Here is a 19,600-nt window from a genome sequence, read left to right as displayed (position 1 = left end):
TGTCTTAAGATGCGAATACGGCTCTGTGATTGGTTCATAACATCTTAAGACAGTACTTAACATGATCTTAAATATAAGATCTGACTATGAATACCGGCCAAAGTGTAACGTTGTGCACGATTCAATTGAAACAAAGTGTGTACTAATGTGTATGTATGTCGGATAAAGTTAGGATTATTTTTCAACTATGCTTATATTTTGGTATTTTTTAATAATAAATAATAAAATCTAAATAATAAAAAAGATATTATTTACTTCACGTTGCAAATGCCAGTTTCTTTTCAAGTCGCTACGCTTATTAACTTTAATTTTCACTAGAAAACACTAGTTTACACAGCCGACTAGTAGCCCTCGAGCTGAATACGGATGTGCAGTGTTGTGTCGACGATTACGACAATTGGAATGCAACTTGTGTCGCCGTGTGCATGAAAGTGTCTAGGGATATTGCAATTGGAAAGCACCCACAAGTATCATCCTATCTTTGTTACTTACTAAATGTAGAACAAAGATAGAATGATGTTGGTGTCGACTTGTGTCTTTTGTTGGAAAGTAACCACTGTGTACACACTACTAGACGATAGCCGTTGGAGTGAGCGAAATACAAGAGTGAGATAAAAAGAGAGGGAGAGTACTTGAGTGAGATTGCCATTACATGAAGCGCGGAAGACAAAATCTTATTAGATTTCCGCATTCCGCGAATTGAATCATTTCTTCCCGTATGTTGAAAAAGCGGAAAAGCGGATGGCCCAAAACTTTTCTCTATTGTCTTTTCATCCAAGGTACCAAGATATAAATTCAAAAAAAATATCAGGTCCAAACGTGTTTAAACACATCTTAATGTAACGGCGGTTAGGTTGAACAATTTGTGATAACTTGTGACAATGGATTTTTCCGCGCTTGTTCCGCGACTTTATTTCTTCTTATATTACATGGAGCACAATTTGCGCGGAAAAGCGGAACGGTTTGGTGACAAATAAACATCTGTATCATTTTTTAAAATTGTATTAACTTAATTTACTGCAATTTTTACTAATATGTTTATCTTTTCAGCTTATCTGCTGAATACAAGCATTATAATTAATAAATACCATTAAAAATTAATATTTTATAATTCCCCATACCGCTTTTCCATTCAAAATATGTCTCATGTAATATAAGGCAATTAAAACAGACGCGGGACACGTAGCGGATCTAGTAAGATATTTTCTTCCGCGTTTCCGCGCTTCATGTAATGGCTCTGAGTTCTCCTCATTGGACTATCGGCTACGTTCCGACATCCAACTTCGACATCCGGCGTATTGTGTTCTAGGGCCCCTATTCTTGAAATTTTTGCGTATATGTAATTTTCATTGCGCAGCTATTTTATGGTATGATTAAACCTGCGCAGTAAAACTTACGTATATGCAACTATTTCAAGAATAAGGGCCCAGATCTTAATCCTCTGAGTACCAATGGCTTGGTTTATATCGTGCACTTGATACGCGTACTAAATAGTAACTTTCTATTAGATAATCTTAATATCAATGATATATATAAATAACGGTATATTAAGCTAATATAATACTCATCAACAAGCGTATTATATTGATTGAATGCGTCGCCGTTGATATGCATTGTCGATATTAAGATTATCTAATAGAAAGTTACTATTTAGTACGCGAATCAAGTGCACGATGTAAACCAAGCCATTGTAGAACTGCCATCATAAACCAACCTTTATTCTTACTTCTTTTGCTTATCGCCATTGTAGAATGAGCTTTAAACTGTAGCTGATGGTTCTCTCTAGTATGTATAGAGCTCACTAATGAGGATAGATCATCGGTGTATAAACACACGACAGCAACTTCCTTTCTTTTACAATAAAATCTCAAGTCTTATTTGTATGCTGATCGAATACGTAAGAAGAAGAAGGATACTTCCGCGGATCACACGCGCGCGACGATGACGACGACGATTGCTGTCCGTTCCGTCTGGCAAACGCGTGTCCTTGAAATTAGACATCACACCGCGGCATTTCCGCGCGCGAAAGTGCAGACCCCACACACACACATGTGTATACGTGTGCGCGTGCGCACACATACACAGAAGAAATACATACATACATATGCATAAACACGCGCGGGCGCGCGAGGCAATAATATTAGAATGAAAATTCTCGCCAAGTTACATCGGGCAAAAAAGTGCGGCGCTCAGGAAACGGCGGTGCGTGATTGGTTGACGCGCAGCGACTGGCCTGTTATTTAGCGATGTGTCATGTGACCCTTTCCTATTTATGCAAACATCACCGATACTTGGCCTCACGGTCTCGTGGCAAAACAATAACAAACAACACACACGTCGCTCCGCGCACGTCGTCCCTCGCAATTCTCGCCATCCGTGATAGTATTTTGTAGTGTCGCGCATGCGACAAGTCGCAGGAGGATCGCGCTTGATCTCCCCGGGAGTCGTCGTGAATCTCGTCGTCGTCGTAGGACAGAGTGAATCGTTGCAGGTCGTCGAGTCGACGCGGCCGCGGCAAAAAGTGAAACCCAATCTGCTGATCGCAATCGCCGAGTCGCGCGTGAGACGAGACAAGACGGGACGAGCCGAATGGAACAATGTTGTCAGTTGTGGAAAATGCCCGTTGACGAGAGTCAGGGTCTCGCGGTGCGTGCGTGTGTGCAAAACGCGTGTTAGACCAATATGTGATTCGATACTGTTCTGCGAATAAAAGATCCGTGCGAAGAAGCGACACACGAGAGGAGACCCGAAAGGGACGAACTATCCAGAAGAGAAGAGGAGGAGGAGGAAAAGGAAGAGCGAAGCAAAACTAGTCGGGCTAGAACGCGCAGAACCATTGGACGAGCACTTCGTTCGTCCGTGTGTTTCCTCGTCGGCGGCTGCGAGGTCGCAGATTTGCAGTGAATCGATCGAGGCTCGTGCCTCGAGATAGGTGTAAAACCTCGTGCGTGATAGACCACCCGCGTGCATTTCATCATCCCCTGCGTACGTATGTACGATTTTTTCTCTTTTTCTCTCTGTCTTTCTCTCTCTCTCTCTCTCTCTCTCTCTCTCCCACTCTTCTCCGCGATCGAGCCGTCAGATTCGCGCGAATTTTCACGCAGCAATAATAAACAACGCGCGTGGCGGCAGTTGCGTGTGGCGGGATAGAGATCGGGTTTTGGAATCGACAAGATCGCGCGGACACAAAACCACACGCATACACATATATACACGCACGCAGGCAGCGCGGAATCGTTCGTCCTGCGCGCACATTGGGCTGTTTTTTTCGTGTGGTGAACTTTCACGCGTATATATATATATACACCTCGCTTCTTATAGAGACAAGTTGGCTTAGCCTAGCGCGTGCTGGATTGTCACGATCTCTGTACGAAGTGTTTCCTCTAATGGATGACCCCAAGTACAGCGGCTTCTCGCTGGACAGGTTCAACACCATGGATGGCATAGTGAAGCAGGAACCTGTCCAGGAAATGGTTACAGCGTCGGCGTCCGTGCCTATCCCTGGCGGGCACAGAGGCACACGCGGAGTGTACGATCAGTTCTCACCCTCGCCTCTGGCAGCTACCTCTGCATGGACTATAAGAGCTGGAGACATGGAGTCGCCTTTCAAAATAGATCCTGATCAGCTGGACATCTCCTTCAGGATGGACGACGATGATATATTTCAGGTGGACAAGGCTGAGCTCATCCAAGGTCCTACCCTGGCTGAATTGAATGCCAATGATGACACTCTATTGGGAGACTTGAATTTCGATGATCTGCTGCTACCTGAAGAGAGGGTACAACCAATCAAGATTGAAACAAATGCCACTCCATGTACTGGCTCTCTGTTCAGTAGCAGCGATGTAGGATTTGCACCCAGTAGTTTCCCTCAGTCTGGATTAACTTTCCGTAGTTGTCCCACGTATACAAATACATATGGATTTAACCTAAATAGAGGTTCCAACGTTGCGGACAATGTAGAGGCTGTTAGTCCTACTGCATTTCCTAGTCCAGGAACAAGTAATGTTGCAGGTATATTTACATATATTACGTATATACATATTTTTTTTACTTAATAATAACACTAAGTGCAATATTATTCTGGATGCATAATGATGAATCAAGAGTGTTGAATACAATAATAATAATAATGATATATTTGAAAATGTAAAACTTGATCTTGATCTACAAGTTCATTGATTATCTAAGAAAATATCGATCGTTTATTCTGTATAAATAATATATATATATATATATATATATATATATATATATATATATATATAATTGTATATAATAACGTACATAACTATATAATTATATATAATAACGAGTGTTAACTGCAAGTCACAATTTACATCATCAGGTAGTTCAACAGCGAGTTCATCCACTTCCCCGCATCCCGCAATGCGACCTACTGGAACGTCCACTCTACATGAGTTACTCTTGAGAAGATGTGAAAATCCGTTCACTAATCCAATATCCACTCAGGCGGATATCTCCACGGTAGGCGGGCAGTCCAAAGTTTCAAGACTCTCTATGTCTGCGCCCACGCAGACAATGGCTTTGGATCAAATTTGGGCTCACAGAGAACCACGACAACATCTTTTGAGCACCAGCAGCCTGGTAGAGGCAGGCTCGACGAGTAGCTTGAGTACAGGAGGCGCGCTGAGTCCAGATCCACTTGGTCATCTTGACCCATTCACTCAAGATGAAGACTATGAAGACAGTGATGATGATAGCGATCATTATGATGATTACAGCAGCGATAATGGTATTTATATATTTTAATGTCACACACACACACACACACACACACACACGTATGTATGTATATAAAATGTGTATCTATATATCTTTAGAGAAAAAGATTCAAATATTCTTTCTTTGAATTCCAACTAAGACATGTAGTAAGGAAGTAATTTACTTGCTTTACCTTGTCTTTGCATATATCAAATGAAATTGGAGTTAAATTACAGCTTTACAATTACTGTAATAACTTTTATGCAACTAAAATTATTAAATCATTGTAGTAATAGTCATATGTAATATGATAAATGATTGCTCATTTATCAGATTCAGGTGGAAGTGACGGTGAAGAACAAAGTAACAACAGAATGAGTACTGCAGAATTGGGAAGAGATAGTAGTAGGCATAGTAAGAAAGAGAGATTTTTCTGGCAGTATAACGTTCAAGCAAAGGGACCAAAGGGACAACGACTGATTGCTAGAGCACGTTTAGAAGATCCGCATGTCTTGAACGAAGCAACTGATCCGGTATTTAGTCCACATTGTGCTCTCAGAGGAATTAAACATAGTGGAAAAGCACGAAAAGGCGATGGAAACGATCTTACGCCAAATCCTCGCAAGCTTCATAACATTGGGAGGGAGTTGGACAAGCTCACGCGTATTATAAATGACATGACGCCTGTTTCAGAATTACCATTCTTAGCAAGACCGAAAACACGTAAAGAAAAGAATAAATTAGCTTCGCGGGCGTGTCGCTTAAAGAAAAAGGCTCAACATGAAGCTAATAAGATTAAGTTGCACGGACTCGAACAAGAGCACAGTTGAGTAGACATTTTCGCTTGTATTTTATTCTTTTTAACTTTTTCGCTATTGGTGTACTGAATGCAGAGTTCTATCGCTGTACGTTCAGCTTTACCGTTAAAGACCATAACGAAAAAGTTAACAGAATATTTCATACACATGCGGTCATATTAAGAAAATGGAGTGATTTTGTGTTTTAGAACGTCTTATTCAAGGTATATCACAAGCTAAAAACATGCTTTCCGTAAAAGCAACCGAACCTCTTAACGCTGAGAATCAGGAAGAGCTTACACGACAAATAGAGAAATGTTGCAAGTTGGCTACTAGTAAGTATACTTCAACTTTGTTTATAAAATATTTTTGCAAAGTTCAATATTTAAAATAATATATCTGAGTATATTTATTACACAAAAACATGGATGGCATATGTGGAAAAACACATAACATATAGTGGTATAGTAAAGAAAAATAGTACTGTGCCCTTTCTCATATAACAAAGATATTCAAACTAACAAGTAATTTTGTTTGAAGTACTCTAACCTACATATAAGATACGTATAAATATACAAGATTATAGATTTTTTTCTGATTATGTAAAACTCTATGCGTATAAATATACAAATATTACTGATCGTAAGATAAATAAATACGTGAATTTTGGTTACAGAGATACGAATAGCAAGCCATTCAACAGAATTTGTGAACAGGGTATTGGACAAAGTTAGAGGTGGTGTCCATGATGGTGGACTCGAAGATATTTAATTTTACAGAGACCTTTTTTCTTTATGAGCATGTATATAATAATGAAAAAAATGTGTATATGGATACATACATAGGGTAATACTTCATCTGTAAGTTTATCGTTATCTGAGTGCTGACCTATAGTTAAGTTAATCTTAACTTATTGGTTAATGTATAATTAACGGATATCCTTGCGTGCGTTATTACAGAAGAAACGAAACCTTGATTTATGCATTCATTGAATTGCATCCACATATCGTCAAGTGTTTTTCTCCTTTCTTTTAATAAAATTGTCCGCATTTTTTATACTGTACATTGGTAAATAGGCATAACAATTTTCATACATCACGACAGCTTTTAATAATGTTTTTCTTTATATGATTATTAAGTTTTTTTTTCTTTTTATATATCTTCTGTAGCCTATATCAGTTACACGAATGTATATTTCTTATACTTTTTGAAGAATTTAATATGATTACGCGTTGTTATGAAAGTGCAAGAAAAGTGTCACGTAACGATTATAACGGACTACTGAATGTTATCGATATCTATTATTGATTAATAATGGACACACATTTTGATTTTAACTAATAAAAGCACATCAACGAAGTTTTCTCTTCCCAAGAACGATATGCGCAAATATCAAGTGAATGCGGTTACATTGCATTTTGTCTCGTGATTCTTTACTACACATTCATTGATTTTTGACAAAGATCAAGGTTTCGAAATTACTGATTATATGCGATAATATCAATTCAGATTGATGTTTCTTTTTCTTTTTAATATTCCGACGATTACGTAGTTTTAAACTGTAATAGTAGTAAAAACGAAAATCTAGAAATGTGCATAGTTGCACCTAGAGACGAGCTTTGAATCATGTAGTTGTTTGCTGTTTGCTGACTCGATCTACCTCAGAACGAAACGCTGTACCTACTTATATATATTCGAATTAAGATAACGAACGGAAAGATTGCGTTCGTGGCGTGTCGATTGTTACTGCTTTAGAGAATTTTAGACGGGTGGACGAAGGTAGCTATGCAATTTCAGATAGCATGAAATATCTGGAAATCATCCTGGATGTTTAGAACGTCCTAGAAAATTTAAAACGTTCTGAATATAGTCTGGATGATTTTGAAATATCTTATGTTATCTCGAACGTTACATCTGCATATCGTCCGTATATTTAAAACGATCATAAGCCACGGCTAAGTAATTATATTTTGCTAATTACTCTAATATATAAATATATATATATATACATATATATTTTAAATATACAAAATATTAATCCACATATTATATTCGTACTAATATTTTTTTAATCGATTTTTGTATGTAATGTTGCATCGAGCGCAGGTTATAGTTGCTGCAGAGGAAGTGAAGATAGTCATGTAATTATATGTAAAAAAATGTATATTATATATATATATATATTATATGTATATGCAAGGCATCTGAATTTAAATGTCCGACCGTTCGTGTACAGGTAGATTAAGTCAAACTGAGCACAAAAGTCCTCTACTATTTTGCAAACAACCACGTAAAATTTTGAGTTAGTAATAAAAAAAATTGACGAATAATCGCGCAAGATACACACATGATGTGACAGTAAGTCGATTACAAGTACGATTGCAAGTACGATTGCATTACACAATTTGCACTTGTATGTTAGGTCGAACTGAATAAAAAAATCCTGATTGTTTACAAAGTGATAAAAGAATTTTGTGTTCAATTTGATCTAATCTATCTATACACAAGCAGTCGGATATTTAAATTCAGATATTTTGTACATTGGTGTGTGTATATATGTATATGTATATATGTGTATATATATATATATATATATATATATATATATATATATATAAACATACAGATATCGTATAAAAATCCTTATCAAATCGTTATGCAGTCTAATTTATTGTTATGCGGTATAAACTACAAGTTTGATTTACCGTAACATTTGGCATAGTCAACGATGTAGTAGCTGTGTTAGCACAAAACGTCGTCATTCCGATATCGTAATCACGAGTGAGCAGTGAAGTGTTGCGTATAATCAGAATTATTTCTCCAAGTATGTAATATCATACATTTGTACGAACTGCCGCATTATTATTTCGTCGACGATAACTTTGGTATTTTTGCGGTGACACGTGCGTTCGCTCGCTCGTACGCTTGGCGTTTGGATTGCGAATCGTCATTTTGCTTGGATAATCCACGCTTTCCTTTCACACGGTTGCCTATGTTGTTGAGTGTAGAACAACCGCTGCAGAAGTCGAAGCTTGCGCGCGAACGCATTCCCAAATTGATAGTGCTATAGTCGAATTGAAAACAGCAACGTCAACGTGATAAGTGATTATTTCGTCAGAATGTAAGACCGATTGAATTGTCATTTTTATTCTAATAAAAAAGAAACAGAATAGCGCATAAGGCTTTTAGACATACGATCTGAAAGTTAAAGTGAACCAGCGCGAGATGTGTACTTGCGATAAACTGCCCCGATAAACGGCAGTATAAAAGACTTTACAATGTACGGAAGTTATGACACGTTTTGATTCAGCTCGGATCTCGTCTTCGATGTTTACTGATAAGGATACAAGACGCGCGGTCACGAGCATGAATCTTCGTTCTTGGAGAGTCCAAAGAAAAGATTGAAATTGTAATGTACACTTCGCCGAAGATAGGAAGTAATAATTCGTTGCGTTTCACACGGTGAACTATCGTCGGAATCCCGGGGTTTCGTTAATCATGACAGGACAATTGGATGAAGGTTTGACGAGTTTATCAGTTGTTAAAAGTTGTTATCCATCTGTGATAAGTTGACATGGTTCTCGTCGTGACGCTGTGGGAAGAACAAAGAAGACAACATACCCACAAGGATTCCGACGTATAATTTTATAACATCGAATTAGACGTGAACGGCACGAGAAGCCGCTAGGAACGAAAACGCTTCTAAACTGCGATGTTGTATAGTTCCGTAATGATCGGAAAATAAACCAAATCCACAAGTACATGAACCATTGTTCGTTCTTAATTTCACAGGAGAGATTGAAATTGTGCTGTATCAATGGAATATCAGTGTCACTGAATAATACCATGTCATTTTTGTTAAAATAGTGATTTTTGTGTCTAAGTAGCATTTTATTGATGTACGATGGGTTGCAAACAATTTAGTAATTGAGTTAGAAGTTAAATTGAAGAATAAAGTTAGAAGTTTATCAAATTGTCAAAATTGAGAATAATTACTCTGATAAAAAGAAATATGGACTTGTCCAATAATTATATTATTAATTATATTAATTTTGCGTAATTCAGTAATGATTTGTTACATATATTCGACAGATAATGAGCTTCCAATTTCATTATGTCTAAACCGTCTTGTTCACTGTATAAGCCGTGTCGACTCAAGAACAAAAAGGAGAAATACGTGAACGGCGAAAATGGATTTCTTTTGGATGAGTTTAGATATCGTGTTTATATTCAGCAACCTCGAAAACCTTAGAACAATCATTTTTATAAAAATCCAATTATTCTTCCAACTTTTGATCCGCCATATTGGATCTACCATTTTGAATTTTGAGATTCTGATATTATATTCGGATATTATATTCGGATTTAGAGACCTCAAAAACTATAAGATACCAAACTTTATATGTTATTTCATGGATTTTTGTATAAGGAATTTATGTATATTTATATGTATATAAATTGTATATATAAATTTCTTATATAATGAAGATATATGTATATATAGTAGCCCGATTATCTTTGTCTGTGCAAAGATGAACGAAGATACCGCATTGTACTGAAAATCATTAGTCATCAGTCATCCAATCGATCGCGCTCATTCAATCAGTGTGATTCAGTGTGACGTTACGTTGCTCGATTTCCGCATACTTTCCTCAACACTGATGCATAAAGCGATATTAGATATTGCGCATACTTTGCATTCCGAGAATGTTTTTTTCCAATTTTTTGCATGAAGCTAAATCGTTCGAACCTGCGATCATGTACGTTTACAGAAAATTTATAGATATAAAATATTCTTTTCTTGGTTATCACATAATAATTTAATTATCACGAATAACCTTGAAAAAAAGAATGTAGATTTTCTAGAGAAAGATATTATTGAGGCTGACAGTGTTCTCCACAAAAGTAAATTATATTATTATAAATTATTTTTGCAGGAATAATCTATAAGAATACAAATTGGCCCTATTTTTCGCCCTATTAATTTTCTGTACAAGTAATACGTTTCTTTGGAAAATCCGCTTCTTTTTTTAAAAGATCAATCATTCATGATAATTAAATAATTATTATGATAATTAAAAAGAAAACAGTGTGAGCTTTGTAACATCAAAAATTCATAATAGTAAATATACAGCACCTTATCTACACGAATATAAGTTACGTAGTTCACGTTCCACAAGTACAGATGGCGTCTCGCGTGCTGAACGCGTTACATGCGCAACATGCCTGCCATCTTAACAGTGCTACACCAGATACATGTTGAACGCGGCTTTAATGAGATAACAAGATTAAAAGAAAGAAAAAGTGTTTCTATGCTTTTTGTAAGATATTTTCCAAAATTGCCTAATTTGATCTGGCATCTTCCACAACTTTGTTGAATTCACTATTAGTTATGCGCGTGCGCAAAAAAGCTTGTTTAGCGCCACTGTATCCAGGAACCCAGCAGCGAGCCACATCCGGGTGAGCTATATCCGGAGAAACTTGCAGTGAAAGAGATGAGGTCTATTCGTTTTCAAAGAACTCCTGAACTAGTGCAATAATTTAGAGTAAAACAAGTATACTTTCTTTCACTTTAACTCATTGCACACTAGTGCGCACTGATTCCAAAGTTCTTCGAAAACTAATCGACCTATCGTATTTGTTTTCGTGCGTAAGCAGCGAAGCGCAAGCACTGTCGCATGACGATTCCGCACGGGACGAATGGACGTTTGTATGCTGCAGTTATGCGCTTCCATTGTGAAAACATAAGTGTTTTATGGTGATAATATGTCAAAACCAAACATAAGGAAGATAACGGCTGACCCTACGAAATGTAATACAGACTCTCGACGGCCGAGTGTGTTTGAGAGGTTGGGCACCAAACCAGCAACCGCCGCCACAGCCGCAGCCCCTCAGAATACATCGGATTATTGCAGAAACTGGGCGCTCAACGGCAGTTGTTCGTATGGAAAGAGTTGCAAGTGAGTATGTGCCATGTGAACCTGGCATGACGTTTCAAAATTTTATTTTAAAAAATCAATATGTGTGTGTGCACGCGCGCACGTGCGTGTGTGTGTGTATACTTTTGATGGTTCTATATAGTTTCTCATGAAAATTCAGAAAAGTTCATGTAGATGTTTCCGAAACAATTTTCAATTTTGCTAATTTTGTGATTTGCAAATGTACCAACTTTACATCACAGCAGGCAAAATGTACACATACACTATAGAATTTTACCAGTTGATCATTAAGATACTTGATATTTGTCGTACAGAGTGCTCAAAAACTTGACATTAAACTTGTCTTTTTGGTTGAACTAGATTTTGTTTTTAAGGTGAAACAAGTGTACATGTAAATTAGTGTTGAAGCATAAAAAATCCAAAGTTTCAGTATAGTATGAGTTCAACAGATCTCATTTGTTTAAAATAAAGACCGTAACTGAGAAAAATTTTAATAAAACATATAATTGTTTTGATAAACAAAGTTATATTAAATAGGAGATAAGAATTATCAGAAAATTAGTTTTATGTTATTATGTTGTAATTCTAGTAATAAAAGTGAAAGTTTTGTATTTGTTCTACTTATTGTGAAGTATTGAGCCAAAATAACTTCTTATTTCTTTGTTTATTAGATACGCAAATACACACACATTGATAAGCCCATCCAAACGTGCTAAGAAGGATAATGCGATCGCAAGTACAGCTGGGGTAAATACACGAGATAATAAAAGTAGAAGTATATCATAAATGACTGAATAAGAAGTATATATTCAATATAATTCAATATAATTGAATCATATATTCAATATAATTGAATTGGAAAAATAGACACTAAAAAAGGACAAAATAGCCAAAATGTAGGTGATGTGCAATAATTTAATAATATCTATTTACAAGAAACATTTTGACTATGTGATGCGGTTGTCCCAATTTTTCTTACGCAGCTGATGAACATAGAGGTGTTAATGATGGAGATTTTGTTGGAGCACAACTTTGATAATTGTAAATTAGCGAGAATTTTCCTGCATTTTTATTATCTTTTAATATTTTACGACAATTATTTAAATTGAAGAGGACTGCATCACACGGTCAAAACGTTTCTTTATCGAAAAATAGACTTTGTTAAATTATTGCGCATAACACCTGTATTTTGGCTCTTTTGTCCTTTTTTAGTGTTTCAATTTTATTTAAATTTAGAACCGATGTAACTTCTTATTGTTGTTTAACTTTGAATTTTTTGAAAAATAGAATTGTATTCTCAATGTCTTCCACATTACAGCTTATTGAAGATCCTTTCAAACGGCTTACATCGAAGATCGTGAAGAAGACATCGCATAGTCCGGACTTAAACATAGAAGAGTGGAATCAGACGGATCTCGAATACGAGGACGAAAAAGTGTTGGAAAGACGGCGGCAACTGTTGCAACGAGAACTGGAGCTACAAATGAAGAAGGATAAGGAAGTACATGGCAAGGATAAAGTGAGACAAAAAAAGAAAGCAATGAGCACGTCCTCCAGTTCGCGCACCTCGAGTACATCCAGCAGTAGCAGTAGCTCCAGCAGCGAAGACTCGTCCTCTACCTCGACGTCGGACTCGCGAAAGAAGGTGAAGAAAATCAAAACGAAGCGACATCACAGCGTTTCCACCGACTACGACGAGGATAAGGAGAAAAAAAGAAAGTAAGTGCTATGTTCAAGCGTTTTATATATGTGATACAATAATATATCTAATTACAGTGACAAACTGTTTATCTTTTTGTGATTTATTCCATATTTCAATATTTCTTTACATAATCCAACACTTAACAGTACATGTTTGTGCAAATTTGCAGATTAAAGCTTAAAAGACTGGGCGCGAAGAACGACAAAGCCGTGAGCAAGAAAAAACGCAAGCTCGAAAGCAATTCCACGAAGAAGGATCTCGCTGCGCGGTCGATCAAGAAATATGGCTCGTCTTCTTCCGTATCCAGGAAGCATTCCACCTCACTGCGCGCCAGATCACCCGCGATGCAACAAGGACCTGCAAGTGGGGTCGCGTCCACGACGACTGTAGTGTTGGGCTCGTCAGTGTCCGTAGCGCACCATGCGTCATCCTCGTCGTCCAATAAGAATCGAGAGAGGAACCGAAGCGAGTCACCCAAGGCGTTGAAGAACACCAGGGAGATGGATAAAGAGGACAGCAACAGACACTACAAGAAGGTGCGCGACGTGGACGAGTGCTTGTCCAAGGACACGACGGCTAAGTGTAAGTCTTTCGACAAAGTGACCAAGGAACAGGAAAAAGATAAGAGTCGTGCGATTGACGACAAGATCAAATCGGACGACAGTCGGCTGAGATCTAAATGCAAAGATAAAGACAACGTCCGTTCGCGTACCCCACCGCCATCTTCATCCGTGGACCGATCCAACAAGCATCAGCATGCAAAGGAGAACACGTCGAAGACTCGTCGCAGCCGCACACCGGACAAGTCTTCACGAACGAGACGTGATCTCACCCCGGCGAAAAATCCCGAGAAACAAAGTGGTGGAGGCAGCGGTTCATCGTCAGGTCGTACGAGAGACGCGGAGAAAAAAGATCGCGATTCACATAAACGGGACAAGAGCAAGGAGCGGGAAGATGCGCGAAAAAGCGAGCAATTGAACTCCGGTAAGCAGGCGAAGCAAGCAGCGACGAGCTCCCAGGACGACAGCTATCGCAGGAACGCGAGCAAAGACTTCGATGATAAAGCGTACGGCAGTGGAGAGAAGACGGCACGGCAGAAAAGCCGCGAGCGTCGCGAGAAGGAGACCAGAGAGGAGCAACGTGGTCATTCGACACGGCTGGCTCGTGATCAACGGGAGACCCAACGTGACAAGGACGAATCCCAGGAGCGCTGTCGCGAAAGGCAACGGGAACGAGACCGCGATCGAGAGCGGGATCGCGAGAGAGAACGCGAACGTGACCGGGATCGGGATAGAGATCGCGACCGGGAGCGTGATCGCGAACGCGAGAGGGAGCGAGAGCGGGAGCGTGAACGCGACAGAGAGCGGGAGAAGTCCATGAAGTCGCGAGAAAGAGACGTACCGACCGCAGTGATGTCGTCCTCGTTGAGCTTGTCGGCGGATAAGAACTCGCGCTACAACAAAAACGTGAAGGAGCGTCCGTTGAGCAAGGACGTGTCGTTCGAGAAGGGCGGCGCGCGCGAACGCAGGAGCGAACGTGAACGGGAGCGGTCCGAGACGAAGGCTCTCGGCGAGCGGGAGAGGAACTCGACGCAGCGTCTGGATAGTAGATACGAGCGGGGTGTCGTAGAGAAGGATGCGGGTCGCAAGTCAAGTGTGAACTCGCCGAGAGACCGCATGGACCGTTTTCCGCGGGAGTCGTCCTTGGACCGGGCGTCTTTGCACGATAAAAGCACGCATCCTTCAGCGGCGTCAAGTGGTGTCCAGTCGACGACAGGGTTGTCCTCGTCAGTGCCTGCGGCTTCGTCTTCTTCGTCAACAGTGGTCGCGACATCTGGAGCCACATCATCGTCCCGGGATCATCTAATGGATATGGTGGACAGCGGTCATTACGATAGGGATAGTAGACACAGAAGGTTCGGCGTAAGGTACGAACGAGGACACGCGTCTGAACGAAAAGATCAGGCGCGGATCGAACGTATACCCAACAAGATCGATCGGATCGTAGACCGTCGGGATGCCACCAGTCCACGACGCGCCATGGATATAGATAGAGGCTTTAACAGGAATTACGGCAGAATGTCGGAACATTGGGACGAACAGGATGAGTCGTCCGCTCATGTGGAGTACCGGGATCACACTCATATTCATGAGGAAGACAGAAGGAAAACTGTGGACGGCAGAAGGTACGACAGTCCCTTTGAGGAGAGACGCGTCGCCCGTGATGAGAGATCTCGAGAGTCGAGATATGTGATTCAGACTACGGAGCGAGCGTCTTTCGACGATCATCGTCATCACCACCATCATCATCGGCATCCTCTCTATGCCGGCGACAAACTGAGAAGTAGCGGAACCAGTATCAGGTAATAATGTGTAATAAATCGGAAATTTCGGTTTATCCTTTTATCGCTCTATCTCTCTTATGTATCAAAAGACTTTTTCAGTTAGATCAAGCAAATAATTGTCAAGCAAAAAATTATTTGATTTAAATTGATTTGATTAAAATTGAACTATATATAAGAATAAGTTGTTTTTTAATTAAAGCAAACATTATAAATTCAGAATATATTCAAAGATACTTTTACTTTTTATCAATTAGAGACGAAGGTGTTTCTAATGACGATTGGGAAGGTCACCATCGCGACGTTGAACATGGTCGAGACCGGGGTTACCCGACGGTGGAATGGGAGGAGAGGGAATGGCGGACAAGAGCATTATGGGAAGGCAGGGACAGTCTTCCTCGCTCGGAGATACACGATGATGAGTGGAATTCCCGATACGACGGTTCTATCGCCGATTGGAAATCAAGCGATACCCGAAAATGGGATAATCAGAATGTACATGTGCGATCACATTACAGAAACGAGCGCTCAAAGGACTTGGAGCTCGGAGAGTCCACGCAGCACAGGTAAGCGTTCAGACGATAGCTATTATTGACGACATAAGATTAAGGAAAAAGGGGTTAAAGTAACATGGTATATCTAGATCTTGAAAGATATATTAATTATTCAAAATGTGTTACAGAATTTTACTTTAGAACTAAACACAAAATGTCACAGAATGTTATTTTATCATTTTACAAAACATACAGAATTTTATTTTCTTTCAGTAAAAGACGATCATACAATCCTCCTGAGACCAGAGAAGAGCCAGCTATTCATCCTTCCGCTAAGCAGGCTGCTATCTACGGCAGTATGAAGGAAGAACCTATTAACAAGAAGTTAATGGAACTTGCAGAGGGCAAACTGTGTACGACCAGAGAAAAATCCACGGACAATTTCCAGAAGAAAATTTCGCAAAAGGAAAAGCCCGAAATCAAGGAACCCGTCGTGATAGAATCTAAACGTGCCATCGCCGACGAGTCTCTGCAAACTCTTCATACCGAGAGCGATCTGAGCGACATCAGCGATGATCCCGATGATATACTGAATATGGAAGAAGATACCGTGGTATGTATATTCCGTATATAGACTCGTACGTCTATTTTTTTTATTTTTAAGTGGATATTCATGTGTTTATGAAATCTCAGCAGGATATGGAAGCTGGCAAAGTACGAGCGAGTAAAAAAACGCCTGACGCTGCACACGCACAGTCGACAGCGCAAGAACTAGCTCAACTGTCGCCGAAGGAATCGGTGGAGGAGGCTATTTTCAGCGCAAAGTCCAAGGATAACGCCGACGCAGTGTCATTGAGGTAAAAATCACATAGAGATTATAAAATATAAAAAAAATATTTATATATATATATACAGAGTGTCCCAGACTCTTCTTCTCACATTAAATGGGAATGTAGAACGGGTTGAGGTAAACATAAAAATCCTATACCGTTTTGTGATATTCGTAATAATAGTCGAGATATTAATTAAAAAAGATTAGTGAATGATCATGCGCGATATGGTAGATGGATTGTAATGGCGCTGTCTGCCGTTGTATACTTATACATTAAGTCAAACTGAACAAAAAAGTCCTTTATTATTTTGTAAATAATCACAAAGCTTTTTAGATATTAAAGAAAATTTGTGCATTATGGTATACATATATGTTACAGTTTTGTTTAATCTTGTTTAATATCTAAAAATCTATGTGGTCATTTGCAAAATGGTAGAGGACTTTTTTGTTCAGTTTGACCTAGGCTTATATTCTGAGTAATTAATTAAATTAATATATAAATTAATATATAAGTATACAACGGCAGACGGCGCCACTGCAGCTCATCTACCATATTGCGTGATCGTTCACCAAATTTTTAATTAATATGTCGACTATTATTGCGAATATCGCAAAACGGTATAAGATTTTTATGTTCATCTCAATCCGTTCTACATTTCCACTTAATGTGAAAAGGAGAGTCTGGGACACCCTGTATATATATATATATATGTATCCAAATTTACACTGTAATTCTAGACAAAATCGTAAAACTCGTAACTTGTTTTCGTAAGACTCGTAAGAATAGATCTGCAATTACACGTGGATCGTATGTAATATGATAACTCGTAAATATTGACAATTTCTTGTTTTTTTTTTTCGTAAGCTACGACTTTACGATTTTACGATTTACTCATATATTTACTTAAAATTACAACATAAGATCCAAAGTTTAAATTTAGGTTAGATTTTATTATATACGCGCATGAGTTTCGTATTTCAAATGTTATAAACGATTATCATATATCAGGAATATGGAGGACGACAATATGGAAACTATGGACTTCGAAGAGATTTCTGACGGCGAATTAGAAGAGGATATCAAGACGAGCGGCAAAGGATTGGGTGACGCTTTAGGCGTCGACTGGGAGAGTCTCGTGAAGGAGACACAAGCGAGGAGAACGGTTACGTCCACTCAAGATTCCACGGAGAACCGATGGCAATGCAAAGCTATTTTCTATCGAATCGGTATATCGAAGAAGTATGCGGGCGAAGATTTCGCGAAGAAACTTCTGAAGAAATACGAGAAGAACGGTGAGTGTTCTGCGAGTTAAAAATGTGATGAGATAGCATAATTATATGCAATGATAAATTTCACAGGTTCTATTTTTTTCTTTCTTTATAGATCATAAAGAGTGTCTACTTAATAACATCGCACTAATGCACACGGCACTCGCGCGGAATCGGCTGCTACAAGATTTGGGTAATCCAATCCATTCTGTAGATGACTCCTTGTATAGGTGAGTTGCGTTAAATTATTTTATAAATAAATGTTATATATTATATTACACACATTATTATAGAATATTGCATGTCAATGTATCTTTTGTAATGTTCTTGTATACTCGTCGAAAAGGTTGTCGAATTTTTTTTGTAAGTTTCGGAACTTATTTGTCTTGTCCAATGAAAGAATTTAATTTTCCAATAATATCTGATTGAAATCTGTTGCAGAAACAATGTCATGAGCTATAACGAAGACGTGGATTACGATTGGGAAACATTGAAGTCGAATAACGCTTTGTACGAGGAAGCAAAATGTTTATTACAGCAAGTTGTATAAAAGAATAGTAGAAATTAATATGTGACATCATTGTGATCTCTTGTACCTCTTTTTATATTGATCGTGCAAAGTATATACACATTTATTGTCTTCTACATTAATATATTTCATGATGTGTAATAGATCTTATTGTGATCTTATCGTATCCAACTGGCATAATTCTACAATCCAATTATCGATCAATCAATTAAATATAAAAATATCCAATTACTTTCGGTAATTAGTCCATAATTCCCATCAGAATATCTACATCGTTATGGATAAGGATCGTCAATAAATTCTCGTATATACTTCACGAAGAGATGCTTAATCATTGTCGTCAAACTCTGTTAGAATAATGTTCGCTTCTGTACATTTTATGGTAATGAATTACTGATATATGTGTGTGTGTTTGTGTGCGCGTGTGTTTGTGTGCGTGCGTGCGTGTGTATGTGTGTGTGTATGTACATAAATGTATTATATTATGTATATTTCGTGCGTTAAAGCACTAGGATTGAAACTGATATAATTGTAGTGAGCTAAATTCTCAATGTGGTATAGATGTACTTTATTCTAAACATCGTATCTTGCAGATATCGTTATCACGTATCTTGGATATTAACATTCGAGCTCTCAAAATTATATCAGTATTAATTGCTGTTTGCAAGTTAAACAACAAGATTAAACATTGTAATGGAGAATAATATTTCGCGTTCTTTATTACCGTATATAATATATCCATATGAATGTAGCCCACATTTTGTATATTATATATATATATATATATATATATATATATAATGTGGGTGACTAAAATATATATATATATATATATATAACCATATTTATTGCATTACATTCGATGTCTGCATGGATATGGGTATACATACATATATACACATATATGTATATATATATATAATATATATATAATATATATGTATATATGTTTATATATATATATATATATAT

The 19,600-nt window shown here is 38.2% G+C and overlaps 2 protein-coding genes across 9 annotated transcripts; both read left to right on the top strand.

The window, feature by feature from the left end:
• Positions 1-1,758: 1,758 nt before the first annotated feature.
• Positions 1,759-9,285, top strand: LOC116843319 (protein CREBRF homolog). 3 transcript variants are annotated; one of them, XM_032813671.1, is made up of 6 exons: positions 1,760-2,985; positions 3,425-4,014; positions 4,349-4,756; positions 5,059-5,550; positions 5,732-5,857; positions 6,199-9,285. In XM_032813671.1, the coding sequence occupies exons 2-6, from the start codon at positions 3,435-3,437 to the stop codon at positions 6,291-6,293; spliced, it is 1,701 nt and encodes a 566-aa protein (XP_032669562.1). In that variant the 5' UTR covers positions 1,760-2,985; positions 3,425-3,434; the 3' UTR covers positions 6,294-9,285. The 3 variants fall into 3 exon arrangements, with proteins under 3 accessions (XP_032669559.1, XP_032669562.1, XP_032669560.1); XM_032813669.1 differs by having other exon boundaries at positions 1,760-2,989; XM_032813668.1 differs by having other exon boundaries at positions 1,759-4,014.
• Positions 9,286-10,983: 1,698 nt separating this feature from the next.
• On the top strand, positions 10,984-19,334 carry LOC116843296 (zinc finger CCCH domain-containing protein 13-like). Of its 6 annotated transcripts, none has more exons than XM_032813614.1 (11): positions 10,984-11,077; positions 11,181-11,482; positions 12,133-12,208; positions 12,780-13,180; positions 13,333-15,525; positions 15,762-16,070; positions 16,272-16,611; positions 16,692-16,855; positions 17,840-18,123; positions 18,215-18,329; positions 18,541-19,334. In XM_032813614.1, exons 2-11 carry the CDS (start codon positions 11,289-11,291, stop codon positions 18,647-18,649), a joined length of 4,185 nt encoding a protein of 1,394 aa, XP_032669505.1. In that variant the 5' UTR covers positions 10,984-11,077; positions 11,181-11,288; the 3' UTR covers positions 18,650-19,334. The 6 variants fall into 6 exon arrangements, with proteins under 6 accessions (XP_032669505.1, XP_032669509.1, XP_032669503.1 ...); XM_032813616.1 differs by having other exon boundaries at positions 10,997-11,068; XM_032813615.1 differs by having other exon boundaries at positions 10,998-11,077; positions 11,178-11,482.
• Positions 19,335-19,600: the final 266 nt, after the last annotated feature.

This window comes from Odontomachus brunneus, unplaced genomic scaffold (genome assembly GCF_010583005.1).
Source record: "Odontomachus brunneus isolate Ranch 3 - 2012 unplaced genomic scaffold, Obru_v1 Obru_scaffold_031, whole genome shotgun sequence".
Lineage (NCBI taxonomy): Eukaryota > Metazoa > Arthropoda > Insecta > Hymenoptera > Formicidae > Odontomachus > Odontomachus brunneus.
The sequence above is the reverse complement of the archived record's forward strand: the minus strand, read 5'-3'. Positions and strand labels throughout refer to the sequence as shown.